Source organism: Canis aureus, unplaced genomic scaffold (assembly GCF_053574225.1).
Source record: "Canis aureus isolate CA01 unplaced genomic scaffold, VMU_Caureus_v.1.0 ptg000163l_RagTag, whole genome shotgun sequence".
Lineage (NCBI taxonomy): Eukaryota > Metazoa > Chordata > Mammalia > Carnivora > Canidae > Canis > Canis aureus.
Genome location: NW_027554461.1, coordinates 191398 through 217482, shown reverse-complemented (window position 1 = coordinate 217482; position 26085 = coordinate 191398). Strand labels below are relative to the sequence as shown.

Genomic DNA, 26085 nt, shown 5'->3' with positions numbered 1-26085 from the left:
GTTTGGTTCACATTTGATGTTTAATGATTTTTGACTGACCACAGGATACAGAAATGCTCAAGTCCTGTCTTAAATTACCTATTTCTCTTCTCCATGAAACATCCAATGGAAAGAGGCATATATAGGAACAAAGAAGAAATGAATTGGTCACTTTGACTTGTCCCCCTGCCCCAATTCTGAAAACTAATAAACTGAGCAGAAACACTTATTCTGAAATTGAAATATAATAGTGCAAAGACTTAACTCTCTGGTTATCCTCATGAGGCAGGAGATAAAGGGGTATAACCAGGCCTAAATATAGAATAAGAAAGAACAAATAAGAATGGTGAGGATGCCTTCCATGTGAGAATAGTTCAGGCTTACCTTCTTGCTTCAGCCTAAAAAAACAGGTTGGAGGAGGCATACATTGGATGTGCTTCTCTAATTCACAGCTCGTTTTTAGTCCGTGACTCCAGTGAGTATTTCAGATTCTGACTTTAAACAGTTAAGTGTTCTGTCTGGTGTTCAGGGGGCATGTAGAGGGATGGAAAGACCTCTACATATATATTACGGAAGTTTTGGTTTATTTGGAATTAATTAATTGCTTTACTTTTTCACAGCTCAGCCATCTAATCAGTCTCCAATGTCTTTAACTTCTGATGCATCATCCCCAAGATCGTATGTGTCTCCAAGAATAAGCATACCTCAGACTAACACAGTCCCTATCAAACCTTTGATTAGTACTCCTCCTGTTTCATCACAGCCAAAGGTATGTTGCTTTTGAGGGAAATTTGGAAAAGAAAGCACGAAAGCACTCACTTCTGGAAAAACAAGTTTAATGTTTTAGACTCTCTATTGTAGGAAAAGCCCTCTTTGAGAACGTGTAGTAGTGGTGGAGTGAATGATGGGTCAGCTTAGATGCAGGTTAGTCTCAGTAAATTGAGGACTCTAGAGGGAGTTGCATCTATGCTACTTTTAAACATTTTTTTAATTAAAAAATTATATTTATTTATTTACAGAGAGGGCATGGGGGGGGGAGGGCAGAGGGAGAAGCAGACCCCTTGCTGAGCTGGGAGCTCACTGGCGGCTTGATCCTAGTACCGGGAAGTCAGACACATAACTGACTGAGCCACCTAGGCACCCCCATCATATGTGTTACTTTTATACGCTGATTGTTTTCTCTTACTGGCTGAGATTTGTGACCTGGAGGAAGAGTGGGATAAAGAAGGATAAAATAATTGTCTTAATATTTGTAGAGTTTTTTAACTTTTTAAAAGATATAACCTGTTTTCCAGTGGCTTTCCTCCCATACTTTTATTTTAGAAATGAATCCATTTCTGTGCTAAGAGCTTAATAGTATTATATTTAACTTCACATCATGAGAATCAACTACTATTTGCTTCATTTAATAGATAAGAGAATTAAGCCTTCAGTTAAATCCAGTTTTTGTGGTGGAATCAGAATTTAAGGCCTAGGTCTTTCTGAACACAGAATCCATTTTACTAAGCTTATACTACCTGTGTTTCTCCAAGCAAAAGTTTGCATGAATGGCTCCTCAGAGACAGTTAGAAAATTGCTGGTCTCTTCTTATTGGAATATAAACCAGACCTTAACAACACTGCCTTCAGATTTTATACTATATCATTTGAGTCTTGCCCAAATTTTTTTTTTTTAAGATTTTATTTATTCGTGAGAGACACAGAGAAAGGCAGAAACACAGGCAGAGGGACAAGCAGGCTCCATGCAGGGAGCCCGATGTGGGACTTGATCCCAGTACTCTGGGATCACACCCTAGGTGGAAGGCAGACGCTTACCTGCTGAGCTACCCAGGTATCCCTTACCCAAAATTTCTTAAGCAAATCTTAGTCATACTCATTCTTTGCTTTGTAGTCCTATTACCAGCAAAACATTAAAAGATTTGGAAGTTGGTATATGCACAAATTGCAGTTTTTTTTCTTAATGGTAAATTTAAGAAATTCTTTTTAGTTAAAAAGTAGGCTATTTCAATCCTTCATGCTGAAGATTTTTTTTTTTAAGAAGGAACTTTTTTTTTTTAAGAATTTATTTATTTATTCATGAGAGACACAGAGAGAGAGAGAGAGAGAGAGGCAGGCAGAGAGAGAAGCAGGATCCATGTAGGGAGCCCGACGTGGGACTCGATCCTGGGACTCCAGAACCAGGCCCTGGGCCAAAGGCAGGTGCCAAACTGCTGAGCCACCCAGGAATCCCCTGAAGATTTTTTTTTTTTTAAGATTTTATTTTATTTTATTTTATTTTAATTTTTTATTTATTTATGATAGTCACACAGAGAGAGAGGCAGAGACGTAGGCAGAGGGAGAAGCAGGCTCCATGCACCAGGAGCCCGACGTGGGATTCGATCCGGGGTCTCCAGGATCACGCCCTGGGCCAAAGGCAGGCGCTAAACCACTGCGCCACCCAGGGATCCCTAAGATTTTATTTTTAAGCAGTCTCTACGCTTATCGTGGGGCTCGAACTCACAACCCTGAGATCCAAGAGTTGAATGCTCTACCTACTAAGCCAACCAGGGGTCTTGCCAAAATTTTATATTGAAATAAAGTTAAGGCTTAAAGCTTTAGGCTTTTTCACAGAAGCCTAAAAATAAAAACGTATTGAAAGATAACTTGAAATTGATGCTAGGACAGCTTTTAGGTCTTCCTTAGCTTATCCCTTCCCTATTTAAGTCATTTATCTAAACTCATTTTAGGGTCAGTCTGGATTGATACATTTAACTCAAAATTTAAAAAGAAATTAGTCTATTCTGCAATTTCATACTGTTTGCACTTTGTGAGAGAAGGAAAAAATTGTTTCAACAAAGGAGATCTTCTTAGAGCTTAAAACTCGTCAGGGTGTAGTATCTTAGGAGTACAATAAATAATGACTAAAAGTGATTGTAAAGTTTTACAATCAGTTATAAGATTAGCATTTCAAATCCCTTATGTATATGGGCATCAAATTTTTTTTTTAATTTTATTTATGATAGTCATACAGAGAGAGAGAGAGAGAGGCAGAGACATAGGCAGAGGGAGAAGCAGGCTCCATGCACCGGGAGCCTGACGCGGGATTCGATCCCGGGTCTCCAGGATCACGCCCTGGGCCAAAGGCAGGCGCCAAACCGCTGCGCCACCCAGGGATCCCCATCAAATTTTTTTTTAAGTGGGAATTCAGTATTAAGTAGACCTTATAAAAATGCTTATAAAAATGATTTTTATGTAGCCAGGCTATCCAGATTTGTTTGGGGGAATATTAAAAAAAAAAAAAAAAGGAAGAAAGAAGAAAAAAACAAAACTATTATTGGAGGATGTGACTTAATCACAAATGGCTGTCTGCCTTCGTGCCTTAATTCGGGGCTTGTGTTTAAAAGTACTTGTTTTCTTTTTCTGTGGCATGTAAGTATGTGTAGTGTACATATCCTCACTGACAATCATGGTCCTCTTGTTCCACCTCTGTAGGGTAACATGTCTTTGAAGACCACTCCAGTGTTGACTCATTCACTGGTAGACCAATCTATACGCTCTGCATATGTGGTTTAAATTTGAGCAGCTGTATTTGTATGATATAGTAACATTAATTTTTACTGATATAAAAATAACTGAATCAGAGGAGCTATCTTAGTGTATTAGAAAGAAAACTGGGCTCAACATTAGAGAACTAGTTTGTGTTCTTCTGCTTTACAAAAAGTAATCTTAAAGTCTTCTGGGCCATTTTATGAAGAAATTCTATGTTAGTCTCAAAATGAACGTGGCTCTTCTAACTGTGAACTTTGGGAAATTAATCTGACTGCAATTCTTGAAGTCTCTAGATTTTTCAGAGTTTAAGACTATCCAACTAGATTTGGAGGGGTGTGTGGATTTGGGGACCTGGATGACCATGATTTACACAATTAAATATGTCTATATCACTAATAATTATGAAACAATTAGGGGACAGCTCATGTTATCTTAAAAATTACTAAAGAATAGAAATAAGAGACTTCACATTGATAGTACTTTTGGTTTTATGTACTTTCCATGGTATTTATGTATATAATAGAAGCCTGTCTCACCAGATTTTGACATTTCAGGTTAGTACTCCAGTAGTTAAGCAAGGACCGGTTTCACAATCGGCCACACAGCAGCCTGTAACTGCTGACAAACAGCAAGGTCATGAACCTGTCTCTCCTCGAAGTCTTCAGCGCTCAAAGTAAGTTCATGTGTGTTGAAACATTTTTTCCTTAATGTTGCATGCTGCATTGTTTGAATATTATAAAAATATATGTATAATAGAACTTGATCTTGTAAGAATCCATGGTTAGCCTAAGTTTTATGTATTATAAGATTTACAAAGGCAAATCTTACTCCAAGTAGGTTGTTGTCTCTAGTAATGAAGCCAGCTTATTTTTTGAAGAAAGTCATTCTTCAGATTTTACTTAATAGAATATGATAGGAGTAACAATATGTCATACTTGTACAAAGAGGGCACCTGATTTTATAATACTTGTTGGAAATGACATCATTTTTTAACCTCCTCATAGCAGTTTTAGATATGAGTGTATTGCTGAATCCAAAAATGGGAAATACTATTTCTCAACTGGTATGTGTCAGGTTTTCCTAAGAGCTTCAATTTTGACCCCTGTGTGGAGTGCTTGTCAGATAGGGCTGTATTGTGTTACATGTTTCTTTGTTAATTAACAAATACAACTTTAAATGATTTTCATTTGATTGATTTTCCTATTTTGATTTCTTGCTATGAGGTAGCAAAATAATTCAACTATTGTTTTTATTGTTGTTTTCTAAACAAGCATTTCAGAACTTTTACATCCAAATGAGAGTTGTTCCCTTCAAAATAATCACCTTGGGAAGCTGTCTACTTACTCCAGCAATGTTGCCATTGCTCAGAACATTTTTGGGAAATACTTCTTTTAAATTGTCTTTAGAGGCTGCAGTATTATTTTAAATATCCTCAGTGATGAAAACTCTTCATCCTTTGGGAGATTTAGTTTTTGGAAATAACTGAAATTCATTCAGAGCCAAGTCTGGTGAAGCAGGTAGGAAATCAACTTGGGTGATTAAAGTTTTGGTTCTTACCACCATATCCCCAAACCCTAGCCAAACCATACAGTTTTAAAAGAAGATAACTTATCTCAGAGTGTTATTTTGGGTCTTATTTTGCCACTAAACTCATTTGTTGCTGTCCAATAAAATGCCTGTATTTTGCTTCACATTATCTACCCTCTGATTCAGTATTTTGTTCTGACACTAAACAAAGGCAATAGATTTTTTCCCCCTCTTTATCTACATGTACTTAAGATGCAATACTCAGTTGTGCCTTATATCTACAACTGTTAAAATATGACCATTTCTTAGTTACATTCTGAGTAGTGTTTCTGGTATACAAAATCACAGGTTCTGCTGTCAAATTTGAAGAGCACTATTAGTTTAAATTTAACTGACATTACTGTTCTTAGAAGGGCCCTTTTTCCTCCCAAAAGTGTGTTTAAGGAGTACATGATATATAACTACACTTTGGATTTTAAATTCTATGTATTTGATGTTAAAATAACAGATTTTTCTTAGGAATTTGGATATCTTTAATTTAATAGAAGATATTGACAATTTTTAGGTATCTCCTTTTAAAAATATACTATACATTCAATTCTTTTTTCTCTTCCAGTAGCCAGAGAAGTCCATCGCCTGGTCCAAATCATACTTCTAGTAGTAATGCATCAAACGCAACAGTTGTACCACAGAATTCATCTGCCCGACCTACATGTTCATTAACACCTACGCTAGCAGCACACTTCAATGAAAATCTCATAAAACATGTTCAAGGATGGCCTGCAGATCATGCAGAGAAGCAAGTATGTTACATGATTCATAGCAGATGTTTTACCTTTGGATGAATGACAAAATATAATTTCTTCTAGAAAATCTAATCTAGATCACTGAATTTAAGCTACATTTAAAGTAATGTCTAATTAGATTGTCTATAGTCAGTGCATTAAATTAAATATTTGGTAAGCACTTATTTTAGGGCATTTATGAGATAACTTTTTATGGTTTCACATAAAATATTTTAATATACTCAGCATTTAGCACTGTGCTGAGTGCTTTATTTTCTCCACTTCTCAAAACTGTTAAGCAGTGCAGATGAGTTCTCCCATTTTACCATTGAAGACCCTTAAGACCAAATAAATTATATACCAAAGTCACCCAGTTAGAATAGTTATGAGGCTTAAAGCCAGGATGCTACTCAGCCAGCTGCTCTGATAGTTTTAGAACTTGTTCATACTATTACTCTTCTATCTCTCCACTAGACTAGCAAGTAGAAGTTAGAAAACAGTTTTGCTTTGGAATGAGGGACCTTTGGACATTCCAATTAACTGCCATTGGCTTCTCCCTTTTAGCAGCTTACTGACTGTCTGAAATTTTCTCTAAGTTCACAGAGGTAATATTGCATATCTTATGACATCAGAATACAGTGAAGTCCCTTTTAACATTGTTACACCTGAACTTTACTCTGGCTGACTCAGCATCTTATTAACCACGAATCATGAGCTCTTCTATCCTTAGTGCTATGCAATACTAAAATTGGAAATACTATATCCTCCAGAAGTTGAAGGGGGAAATCTTGGAAAAATACCTTCTTTCCACCATTAGACAGTTTTTTAAAGAAAATCCTTTTTCTCCTTTAGATTCACTATCATTTTTGTGGATTTAAAGGCGGATTGTTCTGTAATCTTGGTACAAAGTTGTCAGAAATTTAATGTTTTGGGGTTTTTGTTTTTTTTTTTTGTACGTGATTGTGGCATGTATGTGATCTTTATTTCTTTAATTATAGGCATCAAGATTGCGAGAAGAAGCCCATAATATGGGAAGTGTTCACATGTCAGAAATTTGTACTGAATTAAAAAATTTAAGATCTTTAGTCCGAGTATGTGAAATTCAAGCAACTTTGTGAGAGCAAAGGTAAGTTTTTCACTGACAAAGTTTTTGTCTTAGTATATCTTAAATCAGACTGAAGAATATAAATCAAATTTCATTTCTGAAATTTAAAGTTCTCTTTGATAGAACGTGTTCCATAACACTGTAACTGCATTTTTAAAAAACGATTGATTTAAGAGAGAGAGTGAGTGAGGTGGGTGGGGGGGAGCAGAGGCAGAGAATCTTTAAGCAGACTCCCTACTAAATGTGGAGCCTGATAACACGTCTTGATCTCTAGACCCATAATAAGATCATGACCTGAGCCAAAACAAAGAGTTGAACTCTCAACCAACTGAGCCACCCAGGTGCCCCACACTATGATTACACTTTGTAATTTAATAATAATCCTGGTGAATGGTAATGGCATCTAGATTTTAGTTCTCTAACCCATGGTAGATGCTTCATTAGACTTTTGTCTTCTAACTCTGTAAAGTACAATAGTATTTAAATAGTGAAATGTTATAACACTGTTAACATATAATGTTAACTAAATGTTAACAACAACTGTTAACACAGTTGACAGCAACTAATTATAAAGGGTCTCCTCTTCAATTGAGGGTAGTATTTGGTTGCTGGCCATACTTGTTTCAGTTGAAATTTCAAATCACTGTAAACATTGTCTTTGGATATTTCCAAGATCCCTTGGAAATTTAATTGTCTAGCAAGTATATCTGTTTCTGAGGTGTTTTCACTTAAACTCTTCTTGTCTCTCAGTTTTTAATCTAGTATCCTACTCAAGCAAGGATATCTACATCCAAGTAAATAGGACAGATATTTTTTACATGTGTCTTATAAAATCAAGGACAAATTTTTAAGGGCCTCTCACATCCTATCTTTATAAGTCACTGGGTCACAAGTAGAGTTAGTCTTAACATGAATCTACAAATATTTAGTAAATACCAAGTTGGCATTTATAGTAAAAATTGAAAACTGTTTTTGTCTAATCCTTTATTAAATTCTCTGGAGTTGTATTTTGAATATCAACTGGGATTTGTTTATGATTGCTCTGAAAGTACTTCAAACATACATAAAACTTGACTACATTTTGGCTTAATAAGACAGGTGATTTGACTTTTAGGAAATTATTTGCTGCCCCAACTATTGACAACAGTATACACTGATTACCAAGCTATAAATACTATATAATTATGCCTATTTCACTGGTACAGGCAGTAAATATCATACTCCATAGAAAAGAAGGGTCAGAAGTTCATGGAAGGTTTATGAAGTTCATGGAAACCTAGTTAGCCGTGGAGTTTATTTTATTTTTTGTTTTAAATATGCTTGTTAATTGGAATTTGACTCAGCTTTCTTTATGAGCCTATGTTTATATTGAGAATTTGTTCTTCAAAATGATTAGCCTCTTGCACCTAGTTTATTCTAGGCTTATTCTGTTGTGGCCTAGAAAACATATTTGGCTCAGGTTGTGATCCCGTGGTACTGGGATCAAGTCCCACATCAGGCTCCCTGCAGGGAACCTACTTCTCCCTCTGCCTATGTCTCTGCTTCTGTATGTCTCATGAATAAAGAAATAAAATAAAATATGTGTCTCATATTTAATATGTGCTGCCTTTTGTGTGTATCTGTGGTGATACAGTAAATGACATTTTAAAAAATCAGTCTTTATAGTCAAATTAATTGAGAAATTGTTAGAAAACCAGGAGACATTCTAACTTTTGTCATCCTAGTGTTTCATGCATTCACTGGTCATTTTGTCTTAACTCTAGACTAACACATTTATTTATTTTTAAATATTTATTTATTTGAGATGGGGAGGGGCAGAGGGAGAGAGAATTTAGAGCAGACTCCCTGCTGAGCACAGAGCCTGCCATGGGGTTTGATCTCAGGACCGGACCTTAAGATCATGACCTGAGCCAAAAGCAAGAGTTGGGACACCCAACTGACTCAGCCACTCAGGTGCCCCTAGACCAATCCATTTTTAATTTCTTAGTTTTAACTGTAGTTATTCATTTTATCTTTTTTTAAACATTTTTAAAAGATTTTTTATTTATTTAAAAAAATTATTTATTCATGAGAGAGAGCAGCAGAGACAAAGGCAGAGGGAGAAGCAGACTCCATGCAGGGAGCCTGACGTGGGACTCGATCCCGGTCTCCAGGATCAGGCCCTGGGCTGAAGGCAGAGTTAAACTGCTGAGTTAAAACTAGACCTGCCCTACGACCAGCAATTGCACTGTTGGGGATTTACCCCAAAGATACAGATGCAGTGAAACGCCGGGACACCTGCACCCCGATGTTTCTAGCAGCAATGTCCACAATAGCCAAACTGTGGAAGGAGCCTCGGTGTCCATCGAAAGATGAATGGATAAAGAAGATGTGGTCTATGTATGGAATATTACTCAGCCATTAGAAACGACAAATATCCACCTTTTGCTTCGACGTGGATGGAATTGGAGGGTATTATGCTGAGTGAAATAAGTCAATCAGAGAAGGACAAACATTATATGGTGTCTCATTCATTTGGGGAATATAAAAATAGTGAAAAGGAATGAAGGGGAAAGAAGAGAAAATGAATGGGGAAATATCAGAGAGGGTGATAGAACATGAGAGACTCCTAACTCTGGGAAATGAACAAGGGGTGGTGGAATGGGAGGTGGGCGGGAGTTGGGGTGACTGGGTGACGGGCACTGAGGGGGGCACGTGATGGGATGAGCACTGGGTGTTATGCTGTGTGTTGGCAAATTGAACTCCAATAAAAAGAAATTTTTTTAATTTTTTAAAAAATTAAATAAATAATATAAAAATCATGTACTATGTATTTCCCTAAATTAAAGTGGAGTGAGTCAGAGCTCCAGGCGCTTGACAACTGCATCCCCTCACACTGTGTCAGTTTTGGGGCCATCATTGGAGACAGCCATGGTTCAGTGTGTTTCTGATCGCAGAGGTCCATGAGTCCCCAGGACACCAGATCAATTTTTGGAATTATTTACATACTTAGAACAATTGAGATAAAGAATAAGACTCTGGTGAACCAGGCAGATGGAAAACCTCTCTGAAGGTGACAAAAAGCCAACAGCTCTAAATCTACAGGAGCTTACCCCAAATGGACACAGCGATTCCCTGGGGCTCCCTGCTCCTACCTCCACAGTCTCTATCTTTATCTCCCCCATACTAGATCCAGGCGGGGTCACACACATATACATAAAGATTGGTTGGTTCCACAGTGACTCTACACTTCTTTCCTTTGAAGAATAGCATATGCTGCATGTCTCTAATAAGAAAGTAATACAGGTTCACTGCAGAATCTGGGAAAAAGTATAAGAGAGAAAGTAAAGGAAATTTAGGGAAAACTAATATAACATTTGGTTCTATGGCTTTCCAAACAGGTTTATATGTTTTTTAAAATGGGGTCATGCTGTACGTTTGCTTTTTCACTAAATTTCTACGTTTGCCTTACACCTTGTTAATAAATGATAATAATCTGCCATTTGGTCTTCCCTGATGTGAAAATGCTTTTTGCCTGTGAAATATAAACAGATTGAAAGAATTCAAAATCCAGCTTCATCCAGTTTAAACTTGAATATTGAGAGACTCAAATGTTATGAGAAGGGGTTATCTTTAGAATAATAATTACTAACTAACATTCATTGGATGCTTATTCTTATGTTAGGCATGATGCCAGGAACTCTAAAATGTTATCTGGTTAGATGCTTACAATAACCCTGTAAAATAGAATCATGGCCCTTATTTTCAAATGACACAGTAGCATAGAGGGGTCCAGAAACTCGCAAAGGACTCAGTTTGGCATTGGGGGTGGTGAGTCTTAGTGCCATGTCAGCCAAACTAAAGGTCATGTTTTTAACTACTGCATTCAATTATTCAAGTGGTCTCTATCGATAAAGTCATTTCTATACACTAACAATGAGACTGAAGAAAAAGAAATTAAGGAGTCAATCCCATTTACAATTGCACCCAAAAGCATAAGATACCTAGGAAAAAACCTAACCAAAGAGGTAAAGGATCTATACCATAAAAACTATAGAACACTTCTGAAAGAAATAGAGGAAGACACAAAGAGATGGAAAAATATTCCATGCTCATGGATTGGCAGAATTAATATTGTGAAAATGTCAATGTTACCCAGGGCAATTTACACGTTTAATGCAATCCCTATCAAAATACCATGGACTTTCTTCAGAGAGTTAGAGCAAATTATTTTAAATTTGTGTGGAATCAGAAAAGACCCCGAATAGCCAGGGGAATTTTAAAAAAGAAAACCATATCGGGGGCATCACAATGCCAGATTTCAGGTTGTACTACAAAGCTGTGGTCATCAAGACAGTGTGGTACTGGCACAAAAACAGACACATAGATCAATGGAACAGAATAGAGAATCCAGAAGTGGACCCTCAACTTTATGGTCAACTAATATTCGATAAAGGAGGAAAGACTATCCACTGGAAGAAAGTCTCTTCAATAAATGGTGCCAGGAAAATTGGACATCCACATGCAGAAGAATGAAACTAGACCACTCTCTTGCACCAGACACAAAGATAAACTCAAAATGGGTGAAAGATCTAAATGTGAGACAAGATTCCATAAAAATCCTAGAGGAGAACACAGGCAACACCCCTTTTGAAGTCGGCCACAGTAACTTCTTGCAAGATACACCCACAAAGGCAAAAGAAACAAAAGCAAAAATGAACTATTGGGACTTTATCAAGATAGGAAGCTTCTGCACAGCAAAGGATACAGTCAACAAAACTCAAAGACAACCTACAGAATGGTAGAAGATATTTGCAAATGACGTATCAGATAAAGGGCTAGTTTCCAAGATCTATAAAGAACTTATTAAACTCAACACCAAAGAAACGAACAATCCAATCATGAAATGGGCAAAAGACATGAACAGAAATCTCACAGAGGAAGACACAGACATGGCCAACACGCACATGAGAAAATGTTCCGCATCACTTGCCATCAGGGAAATACAAATCAAAACCACAATGAGATACCACCTCACACCAGTGAGAATGGGGAAAATTAACAAGGCAGGAAACCACAAAGGTTCGAGAGGATGTGGAGAAAGGGGAACCCTCTTACACTGTGGGTAGGAATGTGAACTGGTGCAGCCACTCTGGAAAACTGTGTGGAGGTTCCTCAAAGGGTTAAAAATAGACCTGCCCTACGACCCAGCAATTGCACTGTTGGGGATTTACCCCAAAGATACAGATGCAATGAAATGCCAGGACACCTGCACCCCGATGTTTCTAGCAGCAATGTCCACAATAGCCAAACTGTGGAAGGAGCCTCGGTGTCCATCGAAAGATGAATGGATAAAGAAGATGTGGTCTATGTATACAATGGAATATTACTCAGCCATTAGAAATGACAAATACCCACCATTTGCTTCAACGTGGATGGAACTGGAGGGTATTATGCTGAGTGAAGTAAGTCAATCAGAGAAGGACAAACATTATATGTTCTCATTCATTTGGGGAATATAAATAATAGTGAAAGGGAATATAAGGGAAGGGAGAAGAAGTGTGTGGGAGATGTCAGAAAGGGAGACAGAACATAAAGACTGCTAACTCTGGGAAACGAACTAGGGGTGGTGGAAGGGGAGGAGGGCGGGGGATGGGGGTGAATGGGTGATGGGCACTGAGGGGGGCACTTGACGGGATGAGCACTGGGTGTTATTTTGTATGTTGGCAAATTGAACACCAATAAAAAATACATTTATTATAAAAAAAATAAAGTCACTTTTGGAGACCATGACAAGGACAAGGCTTAACATGCTGTTTACTAGAAACCCTACTGAATGACAACCTATTAATCTATTAAGAATCTTTTTTTTTCTTTTTGTTAGTATTTTAGACCACAGAGATGCAAAGAGACTTTGTTTCCAGCTTATGATTTAATCTGTAAAGTAAAAAAGTCTATCCAAATCACAGAATAGGGACTCTAAGCTCTCTTGAGCTCTCTCCCATGCTTTAATTAGATTGACATTTTAATAGATGTGATATCCTTCTAATCACTCTTCTATTGCCCAGAGTGAATTACTGCTAAATAACTCCTAGACAGCTGTGGCTACATCACTTTTAGAAGAAATTTTTGTGGTTAGCCTCTCTTTGGGGTAGTCAGAGCTTCTGAATGAGTAATGATAAATCATTCTAAGTGATGTTTGCCTCAGCAGGAAGGAAAAAAATACCCAACAACCTGCAACACGTATCTGTTGATGACTGAACTGCTTCTTCCAGATCCACTATGACCAGAAGTGAGTTCTACTTCAAAACGTTAGCATGACAGGAAGAGATTGCAATTGAGCTTGGCGAGTATCAAGGACACTGCTTGCAGAAGAGTTATTGAAGACTGAGTTTCGACAGCCTTGAGACGAGGGAGTTGTGCAAGCTTTCTGAATAGTGAGAATTATAAAATGAAACCCACCTCATCTTCATGGATAGAGTTACAATTTTTTCCCTTTTGCAATATGCTAGCTAAATTATTTATCCTGAGGCCTTAAAGAACGAGTGGCTTCCAAAGTCATTTCAGAGTTTGAAGAAAAATCTTTTCCAAAAATTAAGCCAGTGTTTCCTCCAGCCATGACTTCCACCATCTGGCCATAGATTCTTTTCCTTCCTGCTACCTCTCATGTGGGCTGGCCCCTCACCATGGCTAATGATGCCCAGATGTCCTGGATCCACAGGGTCCCCACCTTCAGCTGCCTGTCAATGCATCATCTCCTCTAACTCCTGCCAGGAAATAAAAATTAGAAACCACATTCCTCTCTTCTGGACCAATAGCAAAGAGCTCCCTGGTCAGGGTAGGGTAAGTTGACATCTCAAAGCTTTCAGGGTAGGTTATATTTCCATTAAGAACAACAGAATATCTTTATTTTTCCAGCAGTACCCATGAAGGCACAGACCCCAGCAGTCTGTGTGCAAACCTGTGAAACTGTTGCTTGGCTCCTTATCAGTTAGGGAGTCTAGCCTTGATGGCTTTCCTTGCTATGCAGAGCATAAGAACTTGAGACTAATGGCTCCTTGTTAATTCCAAGTGGTACCTTTGTTATTGTAAAATGCACAGGTATTCTGACGCATCAATCTAGGCTGGAGGACTAAAGGTGAAGGAAGTGGGACTTATAATTTGAAAGGAACTTTTCAAATAAGCAGAGTACCACCCATCTGTCATGCCTTAACTTCACTTTCAATCTTTTTCACTAAATATTCTTGATGCTAAATTGTTCTGCGTAATCCCAATCTACCAAGATTGCTCCTCTGTGATCTCAAAGGTTCCACCTTTCCAAAGTCTAAGACTTTCACTTTGAAACTTCACTTTGAAAATGAGAATGCTGTCTATGGGGAGGAAATTGTTGGTGAGTGACCAGAAAGGGGGTTTGGAAATGTTAAATATTCTCATTTCTGTCCTTAGTTCATTGTTATTAACTACAAGGCTGGTCTAGTGTGAGGCGCAGAGACAGTTTAGTGCAGTGGTTGGAGCCCAGACCCTGGAACCAGACAGCAGGAGTTGGACTCTTGCTCTACTACTTACTATCTCAGCTGGCCAGCCGCTTGACTTCCTTGTGCTTCAGCTTTCTCACCTATAATGGGTCTAATAGCACAAGACTCATAAACTTCTTTTGAGGACCATATGATTGAATATTTTCTAAAACAGAAGAGAGCTTGAGCACTTACACCAAGCACTATATAAATCCTCATAAAATTAAAAAAAATTAACCTCCTCTCACTTTACTTTTTACATCTAGAATATGGGGTTGAATGTAGTCACCCGTAAAAGAGTATTGTTCAGAGATTTAATAAGAAAACCATTATGTAAGAACAAAATATTTTAACTCTGGGCAAAGTCCATCAGCTCAGATTAATGGATTAAGTGTGCAGAATCTATCATCGTCAAGGACAAAATGATGCTACTTTGTGCCAAACTATCACAACATGCCAAGACCAAGAGGACTGGAGCCACATGAAAGAAGAGCTGCAAACTTGAAGTGTCTAATGGATGTCGTTACTTCATTTTCGCAAGGGGAATATTGGAGATGTTACCCAAAATGTTTCATCCATGAAAGCTACGTTTCCAGCCAAAGTCTCAGAAAATGACTTCCTAACTATGCATGAATAACTCCCTGTGTGTTGCAAGGAGCATTAATTGTTTATAAAAGCACTCCATTTACATTCCAGTTGGGCTACTAGTTTTGAAAACTGGATGGACTTACCAATTCTTAGCTAACCCTTAATTCTGGCCCAAAGTTGACATTGATATTCATCCTCTAAGTTCTTCAGTAGCACAAGAACTCTTTTTCCCGAGATCAATGATATAGCTGCCACACTGCAGTTCTAGAAGGTTGACTTGTCAAATGAATGTGTAGCTGCATAGTGTTAGGTTGTGAAGTATTAATAGGTCTATCTTCAATAAAAAGAAATGGAAAAATATGCATTTGTAATGATCTAGAAACTGGCTGGAGAGTCTGGCTCCATCCATGTATTTTCTTTTTCTTTTTTTTTTTCCATCTATGTATTTTCAAGCTCTTCAGTATCTCTGAGAAACCATCAAAAAGTATTTTTCCTTTGATATATGAACTGTAGTGTATCTTTGAATTGGCTCACATTTTTGCCATGCTTTTCAAATTCCTCAAATTACCATCTCCAGAAATGGCACTAGAGACTAGGAGACCTTGCTGTTAAACCTGTCTGACTGCATTAACAGCAGAAATGACACAATAAAAGAGATGACGTTCACAAACTTCTTGGATCTTTCCGAGGAGTAGCAAATGACAGCTTCTCTACTCACAGTTCATCTGCTGTATTTATTAATAGAAAAGAAACATATTTTAGACACAAGATGAACAGGATTACTAGTCCTTCTACTTTTCAAATACATTTCAACGTTAATACATTTAAAATGTTAAAACTGTACTTGGCATGTCAGTGTTCTATGTTCACACATTTCTACATTTAAAGGTTCTGCGATTTTCTGCTTTTCATTTCAGAAACAGTCATTTAAAGTCTAAAGTGGAGTAGGGATGGGCTTTGAAATGAAGATTGGGAAGATTTTTGCTGATGGTATTGAAGGGCATGAGAATTTTAAGAAGGAACTAGGCATAAAAGGAAGATAAAATCCTTCTGGTGCCTTGGCTGTGGCTAGAGGTTCAAGAGCACTAGTCTAAAGGTCTTCTGATGTCCCATTTCGATGAAATCCCACCACCACCACGACCACCCCTCCACCTCTGCCATTTAAATCTTGCCAGAGGTATCCACTCTAAATTTCATCCAGAAATCTACATCCCAACACATTTATTAAATTCCAAAAACATACAGATCCTAATCCACTATTATCACCTAAATTTAGAATACAAGAGATTTATAGGGAAAAAATGGGAAAAATTGCTGCATGGTAATAAGTTGATCTGTTTGAAGGGAAAACAAAAACATTTTATAGATCAAAAAACCATCTTTTTGTATCATAATTTTTTGAAGCACAAGATATGTCCTGGGACCATAGGAAAACAGCCGACTCACCAGGCATGCAGCCTTGGGCAAGCTATGCACACTGCGTCTAAGTGTCTTTCCCTACAGAATGGGGACAGCAGTAACCCTACTTCCCTGGGTGGCTGTGAGGGTTAAATGAGGTAGTGAGTACTGAACTCTTGGAACAATTCCTGGTCCATAGTAAAGGCTATGGCATCATGATTCCTGAAGTGAAGAAGCAATGCTGTCACCCTTCACCAGCCACAGGAGCTGCTCCAAGTTCCACGGAGGTGCTAGCCCTATATGTGCTTTCTGCTATCACACCCTAGCCTCTAACCTGTCTTCTTGAATGCTGTAGAGAGGAGAATAATACACACAGGGAACCTCTCCAAAGGGCAGGCTCCTGGATCCCGTCTCTGAGACTGTGACTCCATAGGTCATAGAGATGCCAGAAATGTGCCTTTGAATGAGTTCCCCAGGTGCTCTAATATATGGCTGCCTGGGGAGAAAAACTGCTGCAGAGCATCACAATATGTGCTGCCGAAGTGAGCACTGCTGCAGAGCATTAGAAGTGGTTGTGTTTGGTGCAGGAATTTCTGGGTTTCACTCAAGTGTAGCAGCAAATGTACAATTTCTTCAGTTTTTCTCAAAAATCATTATGGATTCTTAATGTTCCAACAAAGATCAAATAACAGGGCTGTATTTAACAAACTAAGTTCTTGATTCTATCTTCATGTGAATAGAAGATATAACACTATTGTTGGAAAATATTTTTCAGAAATGGGTGCTCCAGCTTCAGAGATAGTTTTCATTGCCTATTTTTACTGAAATATGAATATAATGCCACTAAAAATGCCTTTTTTGGGGGAGAGATAAAACATTTCACTTTACTTGCATTGTTTTTCCCCAGTTATTACAATTTTTAATATACTATGACATATAATTCAGGGATAGTCATTACAAATACAAACTAGAGAAAAAAGAAACCCAAGATTTTTGCTGTAATATATTACAGAATACTTCAGAATAATCAAATCATCCTCTTTCTTCTAATTGGAACAGTGATGGTAACAATATACTGTTATAAGATCTGTGTTTTCTGTTTTGAAAATAAACATGTTGGCCCAACTGTATATTGCTGTGGTGGTGGGACCTTTTATTTTTGTAACCCTTGTATTTTTTTATCTTTCCTTTGGGAAAATAGGGTGACAGATAGTAATCCACATGGGATGATTAAAAACTAATTATTCAACGTAACATAGATTTTTTTCTTTCTAGGGTAGGATAATATGCTTTTAAAAACTAAAGTAAACTTAGTTTCTGCTGCTCTTAGTAGAATGTTTTATTCACGGCTGCCTCAAAAAGAACAGAGCATTGTTTTATTATACATCAACATAGTGATGAGGTTTTACAAACAGTTTTTGGTCGTTTTTAATGTTATTTTTATAACAGCCCTGAGACATAACTAGAGCTATATGATCTCTAAAGAGGAACAAGGTTAAGGGTACAGAGGGCGCCTGGGTGACTGAGTTGGTTAAGCATCTGCTTTCAGCCCAGATCCTGATCCCAGGGTCCTGGGATCGAGTTCTGTATTAGGCTCCCTGCTCTGTGGGAAGCCTGCTTCTCTCTCTCCTTCTGCCTGCCACTCCCCTTGCTTGTGCTCTCTGTCCAATAAATAAATAAAATCTTAAAAGAAAAAAGGATATAAGGTACAGAACCACTATGCAAAAAGCGGGCTACCACCAAGGCCAAAATCACTGAAATTGAATGCAGTGGAAATGATGTTGAATGTAGCTGTGAAGTAGGATTGAGAGAGTCCTGTCCAGGCCTGTGGGTGGCTTTGCTCTTGAACAAAGGCAAAATGTCAGAGCATCTTCTTGGACCAAAGGACCAAGAACCAAAGTGCAAATGGTGGTCACCTCAAAGCCACCTAATGGTTGATGGGCAGGCTGAGAACAGAGAATGGCCCAGGTGTCTGTGGAAGGGTGAGCTGAGAATGTTCCTTTCCAGAGCATGTAGACCCATCCTGTGCTGAGACCCAACTGCCAATGGCCTACCAAAATTATATATAGTGAATAAAAAGGGTCACTAAAATAATAAAGTTCCATACCACAGCCTTAAGAAATGTAATATTCAGGAAAGGTACTTCTGTGAGCTTCACAAGATATTAAAAATATAGAACTTAATCATGGAAACAAAGAAATGATAAAGAGAAAGCAAGCACCCATATACATCAAAAAACAAAACAAAACACAACACCAGATCTCAATGACCACCAGGGAAGAAGGAGAACAAATATAATATACAGAAAAATTCTTGCAAAGCCATTTCATGAAAATTTAAGTACAAAAGAATGGCACATTTTCATGATTTAAATATATTTAAATGCAAACAGCTGCCATACATATTGTCTTATAAATGTTATGTGCTGTGGTTTGTAAATAAGGCACCTTAAAAATAAAAAGAAAATATTTATTTTATCATTAAATATTATTTAGAGAAAAGAACAATGAAACTAAAACTTTCTCAAGGCTAAAAGTAGTCCTCTGCCATTCCTTATATTTTCTACCTTTTACCATAATTTTGAGACTTTAGAAAGAAATGTAGCATTTTAACAATCAATAACATAAATCAATTTTAAACAAAAGAGAGAAAGGGAGGGAAAGGCAGGGGGCTGTGCAAAAAGAAAAAGAAAGCAAAAGTTACATTTCCAGAACAAACTAGATCCACTTACCCACATTTTTGTTTCTGGTGATGGAATACTCTATATACATTCTCAAAATGATTTAAAAATTAAAATTTCCAATTCTAAATTCTCTTCAGACATCCAGAATTAGATGGTGAATGAGCAACGAGAAACAGTCATTATTGCCTTGAATCAAAATGATATAAAAGAGTCTGGCTTTCCGGTGGTCATCAAGACAGTGTGGTACTGGCACAAAAACAGACACATAGATCAATGGAACAGAATAGAGAATCCAGAAGTGGACCCTCAACTTTATGGTCAACTAATATTCGATAAAGGAGGAAAGACTATCCACTGGAAGAAAGACAGTCTCTTCAATAAATGGTGCCAGGAAAATTGGACATCCACATGCAGAAGAATGAAACTAGACCACTCTCTTGCACCAGACACAAAGATAAACTCAAAATGGGTGAAAGATCTAAATGTGAGACAAGATTCCATAAAAATCCTAGAGGAGAACACAGGCAACACCCCTTTTGAAGTCGGCCACAGTAACTTCTTGCAAGATACACCCACAAAGGCAAAAGAAACAAAAGCAAAAATGAACTATTGGGACTTTATCAAGATAGGAAGCTTCTGCACAGCAAAGGATACAGTCAACAAAACTCAAAGACAACCTACAGAATGGGAGAAGATATTTGCAAATGACGTATCAGATAAAGGGCTAGTTTCCAAGATCTATAAAGAACTTATTAAACTCAACACCAAAGAAACAAACAATCCAATCATGAAATGGGCAAAAGACATGAACAGAAATCTCACAGAGGAAGACATAGACATGGCCAACACGCACATGAGAAAATGCTCTGCATCACTTGCCATCAGGGAAATACAAATCAAAACCGCAATGAGATACCACCTCACACCAGTGAGAATGGGGAAAATTAACAAGGCAGGAAACCACAAAGGTTCGAGAGGATGTGGAGAAAGGGGAACCCTCTTACACTGTTGGTGGGAATGTGAATTGGTGCAGCCACTCTGGAAAACTGTGTGGAGGTTCCTCAAAGAGTTAAAAATAGACCTGCCCTACGACCCAGCAATTGCACTGTTGGGGATTTACCCCAAAGATACAGATGCAATGAAATGCCAGGACACCTGCACCCCGATGTTTCTAGCAGCAATGTCCACAATAGCCAAACTGTGGAAGGAGCCTCGGTGTCCATCGAAAGATGAATGGATAAAGAAGATGTGGTTTATGTATACAATGGAATATTACTCAGCCATTAGAAATGACAAATACCCACCATTTGCTTCAACGTGGATGGAACTGGAGGGTATTATGCTGAGTGAAGTAAGTCAATCAGAGAAGGACAAACATTATATGTTCTCATTCATTTGGGGAATATAAATAATAGTGAAAGGGAATATAAGGGAAGGGAGAAGAAGTGTGTGGGAGATGTCAGAAAGGGAGACAGAACATAAAGACTCCTAACTCTGGGAAATGAACTAGGGGTGGTGGAAGCGGAGGAGGGCGGGGGGTGGGGGTGAATGGGTGACGGGCAATGAGGGGGGCACTTGACGGGATGAGCACTGGGTGTTATTCTGTATGTTGGCAAATTGAACACCAATAAAAAATAAATTTATTATTAAAAAAAGAGTCTGGCTTTCATACATAAGAGTAAACAAACTACATATTTTTGTCATGAAAGTACAAAATAATTGTGTTTTTGGGTGGCTGGGGTGGAGAAGGCTAATGACAGCCAGGAAAACCATACATTCCTTCTAGTATCCCCAAGCTCTTGTAGGTAAGTTAGGTAAGTGGCCTTCTCCCCTTTTTAATAGGATGTGGTAGTTCTAGTCACTTTTCCACACTCAGGCGTTGGAAGCAAGAAGAGGGATTGGTATTCAAGGGAAGACTAGTTTTTTATCAAAAACAAAGAGATGGGTAGGCCTCTGCTCCTAGAAGAGTGCCATAGCACCATTGTTCATGACATTTCCTATTGTTTTGGATGTCTATCTCCTTAGACGCACACCCAGGTAATGCCCAGCATGAATGCACCACTCTTTGTTTTGCATACAGTTTGCACATAGGTGCACAGCCAAGGGAGCTGAAGGCATCTACTGAGCATAGGAGGAGTAACAATCCTTCTCAGGCCACCCAGAAAGGGAGCTGAACACAAGACATTACAAAACACATATGAAGAAGTGAGCCACTGTTTCAGGCCTCAGGGCAGCAGTTAATTACACAGACCTCAGCATAAGATGAGAACAGGAGGTGAGAAGGTGGAGTTGGCAAGTAAGTCTTTTTAGAAAAAGTATTTCTTTTATTTTCCAAACTTGAAGTATCTGGATACATTATCTAGTTGATTTTCAGCCTGCTTTAGGAGGCTTATAAAAACCATTCTATAAAATAATTGTTTATTAGACAACATAACATATTGATTCTTACTCAGACAAGAAGGTGGCCAATAATACTCTCAAAGTGAAATTAGTAAGGAATCTGTATTTGAGTTGACTTATAAGAGTCTGTAGGAGAAGAATAAAGAAACGAAAGATGAGCAGTAATGAAGAGCCCTTGGTAAAAATACATTTAATTATTCATACAACTAATGATTGTAAAAATAAAAATTGGCAGGGCTAGGAAAAGCAGAAAGTGGGCCTAGAAATAGAAAAGAGATTATCTTATACCGAAGAAAAGAGGAAGTAATAGGAGTTGCGTGGGGCAAGTGTTGGAAGCACCTATCAAAAGGTTGCTTTAGAAATGTGAGTCAGAGTTCATGACTAATTGAAGAATTTTTCAAATGGAATTTCAAGCTAATTTTAGAAATATTTGAGGCACAGAGAGAATAACCAATTAGTTGCTCAATTCGCCCAGCTGCTTTTAATGGGATTTGTGCCTTTGTTTTGGTTTATCATGAATTGAGCACACCTGTTCTCTGCTAATAGTACAAACTGTGAAGGATAGACTCACTTAACCACACTTGATTCCCTCAAAAGTAAAGTACACTGGAAAAAGGATAGATTTAGAAGCAGAGAGCTTGGGGTCTGAATCCCAGTTCTGTTGTATATTAGCATGTGGTCTGAGACAAGTTACCTAATCTCTCTAAGCCTCATTTTTTTCATCTGTAAAATAGATACAAAAAAATACTGAACAATGAGGACTATTGTAGAAATTATAAATAAGCACTGTAAGACATAAGGCACCCAGTAATACTTAATACATAGCAGTTATAATTATTCCACAATTGGAAATACTCTGCAGTGGCAGCAACCTTTTGTGAATGTTGAAGATTTATCTTGAAGTGGAGCAGATAAGTAACAGAACAATTTGAAATAGCTTTTGTATTTGAATTATCTAAGCTAGGTCAAGGGCAGCCATGTTATGTCTACGATGCTCAAGTGTAGAGAATTCTCACAGGAGCAAGGTTGCATATTATGAAGGCTTCGGTTTTGCAATGTCTTGGAGACTATCACTTCAGTTGCTTGGTAGCCATAATACTCAACACTTGAGGATGGAATCTTTGGTGAGAGTGAGAATGAGCATACCAAGACAAATTACAGGATTATGTCAGCAACTGGTCTTTTGCTGCTCATTTTGGGGTTGACGCATGTAAGCTATTGGACCAGTGGCTTATATATGTTACCCATGTAATCATATAGGCATGTTGGAGTATTTACTCTTAAATGCTTAGAGAAAGTATTACATGTGAAGACCCTTATTCAAGGTAGACTACAGCACCTAAATTTGAGAAAACAGCTTTGGAAATTCCTAATTCTTATAAGCTACTTCCCTAATATTTATTATTAAGGATTTCCTATGAAGATATAACTAACTAGTATATCTGTCCTTTTCACAAGGAATAAACTAATGACTTACATCATATTTAAAAGGCCTTAACTGTATCACTGCTTCATCTTAACTATACTTGAATCCTTAAATTCTTGATTGACTGGAGCAAGAATATATAGATTATTTCAAATACTCTTGATATTTTACAAAGAGACTGATGATTATTAAAAAGTTCTTCCCACTAATGACCAAATGAACAAAATACTTATTTTTCTTGAAATTTTTTTGCCATCTCTGAATGGTTGACACTTTGATAGAGAATGTACAACTACACTACAGTGAATCTGAAGTTATCCAAGTGAAAACCAAATTATCTTCTTGTACCAAATGTAAAATTATACTTTGTACATATTATTTTATCACCCTAAATCCCCCCTGCCTTTTGGGGGCATAAGTAAGGGCCAGGTTAAGTGAACACAATTCAGGTGATGATAATGTTAACTGAGCATCTTGCAAGTTGTAAGTGTGCAATTTATTTCATTTCCCTTTTGTGTGCACATATCATTTCCTTCATTTATAATATAGAAATTGAGACTCAGAAAAAATGACTGTCAAGTCCAAGGCCAAGTTGTTAGTAAACACTAGGACTAGTACTAGAAGCCACATCTTTTAAGCACAACAGAATTTGCTCTTCTCCAAGTTGTCTTTATTTACTTTTTCATGAGTCCATGGTTCATACAGCAAACATTTACTGAATGCATCTTATATGCCAGGCACTGTGGTAGGCCCTAGAAATACGAATCACCAATGAATCTCATCCCTAAGCAACTCACACTTTGATAAATGAATGACAACAGCTCCTTTTGCCAAGTGCTCTGGGAGCAAGGAGGAGGAGAGAGCAAAGGCAGGGGTAGGAGCTGGTGGTCCTGAAAGGAAAAGATATCCCTGAGCAGCAGATAGAGGCCTTGGGCAGCTGCAGCTGCAAGCAGTCTCCTCTATTCACACTAGCATGCCCAGCCAGTGTTATCATTATCTGAGTACCAAGTCCCAGAAAAGATGGGAAAAGGACAGGCCCGGGGAAAGATGAGCAGGAATTACTCAGGTGAAGAAGATGGGGGAAAAGCATTCCAAGGGAAGGGAATGGCTGCTGTATGAAAGCACGATGTCATGACATTATATGGCTCCTTTGGGAGACTCTATTTGGTGTAGCTGAAACGAATGAGGTGGGCGGCAGGGCAGTAGGGAAGTGAACCAAGAGAGATTAGCAGAGGCCAGGCACTGTGAGGTTTATGGTTTTGGGTGCATCCTGCAAGGTACAGGAAGTGAGTGAAGGGTATTTACCAGTGGTATGATCAGATGTGGATCATAGAAAGCTCCCTCTTGCCGTAGTGGAAAACCAGATTGGAGGAGCCAGGTGGGATCATGGCAGGAACCTAAGGCAGAAGTGAAGAGTCCTGGGATTAAGGACGGAACAGTGAGGATGACAAGCCAAGATTTGAGAGATAGGGGGGCAGACTTGTTGAATGTCTAGATAGGTGTAGAGATGGGAGTCAGGAGTTTGAGATGTCCCTTAAATTTCTGACTGGGATGAATGGATGGACAGTGATGATATCCTCTGAATTTAGGAAGAAAGGGAGAAAAGGAAATGTCCCTTTAGAGGAGGAGGGACATAATGAGTGATTCTGACATGCTGAGTGTATGAGGTGCTTTGAGGACTTACAAGTGTGGATGCTGGGTTGATGCCATCCTTAACATAGAACACTGTGTTTCTGGATGACTTACAGAAATTTTTTGATATTTTCTACTCAAAGCATTTATTTTAACATGGAAATTCATCAGCATATAGGAAAAGCAGCTATACAAATAAATAAGGATGAGTCTTATATGAATCTAACTACAGAATAATATTTTAGCACATAGATCTAAACATTTTCCCATTTGTTAATATTTTTCAACACGTGATTTAAAAAGTCTAAGATACCAAAGTCTTAAAAGATAAATTATTTAAAAATCTTTATTAGTCACACACCCTTAAAACATTTGCATTTGCTCTGAGAGGGAAATATACACCCAAAGGGTGAAGGAGAAAAAAATAGTTTCCTTAAGTGAAGGAATGGGAAGAACAGAAGATCTATCTGGCCACTTGCCAGAGAATATTGAAAAGCTGGACATTTCAAGACAAATCTCCACTAATCCATCTTTTACCAAAGTTCTCACTTAAAGTCCACTTTTTGACATGAAATATTTAATAGGAACTTATTTTAGCCACAAAGTGCCCTTAAAAAAATGTAATACTGGGCTCCTTACTCGGCTAAAAGAAGAAGGTATGAGAAGAAACTTGCATTTAAAAAAAGGAAAAAAGGGACTTGAGGAAAGCCTTGACCAGTTAATGAGAGTTTCTATTGAAAACTGAAAGTTAATGACAACACAAAGTTTCTTTGCTATTTAGGACAGATGTTTCTTAAAGAATGGATAAATCAATAAAGTTCATTTTCTATTGGCATCTGGAACCACAATTTTAATCTGTTGAAATGGCACAAAGACAAAGAACAAAATACAAATAAACACAAAAAGGTTTTCTGTAGAAAGGAGCACCTTTTAATTGGCTTTCACCCTCAGTTTATATTCAGCTCCCTAATGGGGAATAAACTCCCTCAGGAAGGTGACTTTTTGTTGGGTGCGTGCATGATGTTCATTTGTCTTGCATCTAAAAATTAGAACATAACAAGCTTCTAATCATCACCTGTTAATTCAAAACAAAAAGAATTCTTTTTTTTTTCCATTGAAAGCAGATTGTAGTAAAAAAAAAAAAAGGGCAGCATTCTCCAAGGTCATATGCTGTTGGCAAAGCTCAAAAAAACCTTGTAGTCCAACTTGCTTATGTTCAGCTGTGTTTACTTAGACTTAACATGACAAAGTCTGCCTCTGATTATGCTGTGCAGTCATCTGCCCACAGATAAATAGGTATTACACAAACTTTTGGAGAGAATGACATTTGGCCTCCATAATTTTGGAATAATTTACTATGTACCTTCAACTTAAAACACCAAAATGATCCACAATATGTTTTTGGGAATGAAGCATAAATATTTCATTTTACAAAGGGAGCAGTCTCCATGACCTTTATGGATTTTAGGTGATTTACTAACAAAGTATGGTACTGGTTTGGAAGGTGTGGGGTAGCTCTGCAACAGGCAGTTTGAGGCAACA

The 26085-nt window shown here is 37.8% G+C and overlaps 2 protein-coding genes across 5 annotated transcripts in view; one reads left to right on the top strand and one right to left on the bottom strand.

Moving 5' to 3' along the window:
• LOC144309684 (WW domain-containing adapter protein with coiled-coil-like) overlaps nt 1-8512 on the top strand; it is a 28630-nt gene extending 20118 nt beyond the window's left edge. The window contains exons 6-9 of the mRNA XM_077890783.1: nt 600-748; nt 4061-4179; nt 5650-5836; nt 6817-8512. Coding sequence (XP_077746909.1) covers nt 600-748; nt 4061-4179; nt 5650-5836; nt 6817-6936 — 575 coding nt within the window. The 3' untranslated portion in view covers nt 6937-8512. The remainder of the gene's footprint in view (nt 1-599; nt 749-4060; nt 4180-5649; nt 5837-6816) is intronic.
• LOC144309685 (homeobox protein Mohawk-like) overlaps nt 962-26085 on the bottom strand; it is a 63436-nt gene continuing 38312 nt past the window's right edge. The window contains exons 4-5 of one of the 4 annotated variants that reach the window (XM_077890785.1): nt 24217-24308; nt 962-1182 (exon numbers count right to left, since the gene is read on the bottom strand). In XM_077890785.1, coding sequence (XP_077746911.1) covers nt 1162-1182; nt 24217-24308 — 113 coding nt within the window. In that variant the 3' untranslated portion in view covers nt 962-1161. Of the gene's footprint in view, nt 1183-13223; nt 15733-24216; nt 24309-26085 lie in introns of those variants that run through there. The other 3 variants (XM_077890787.1, XM_077890788.1, XM_077890789.1) reach the window with 3 other exon arrangements.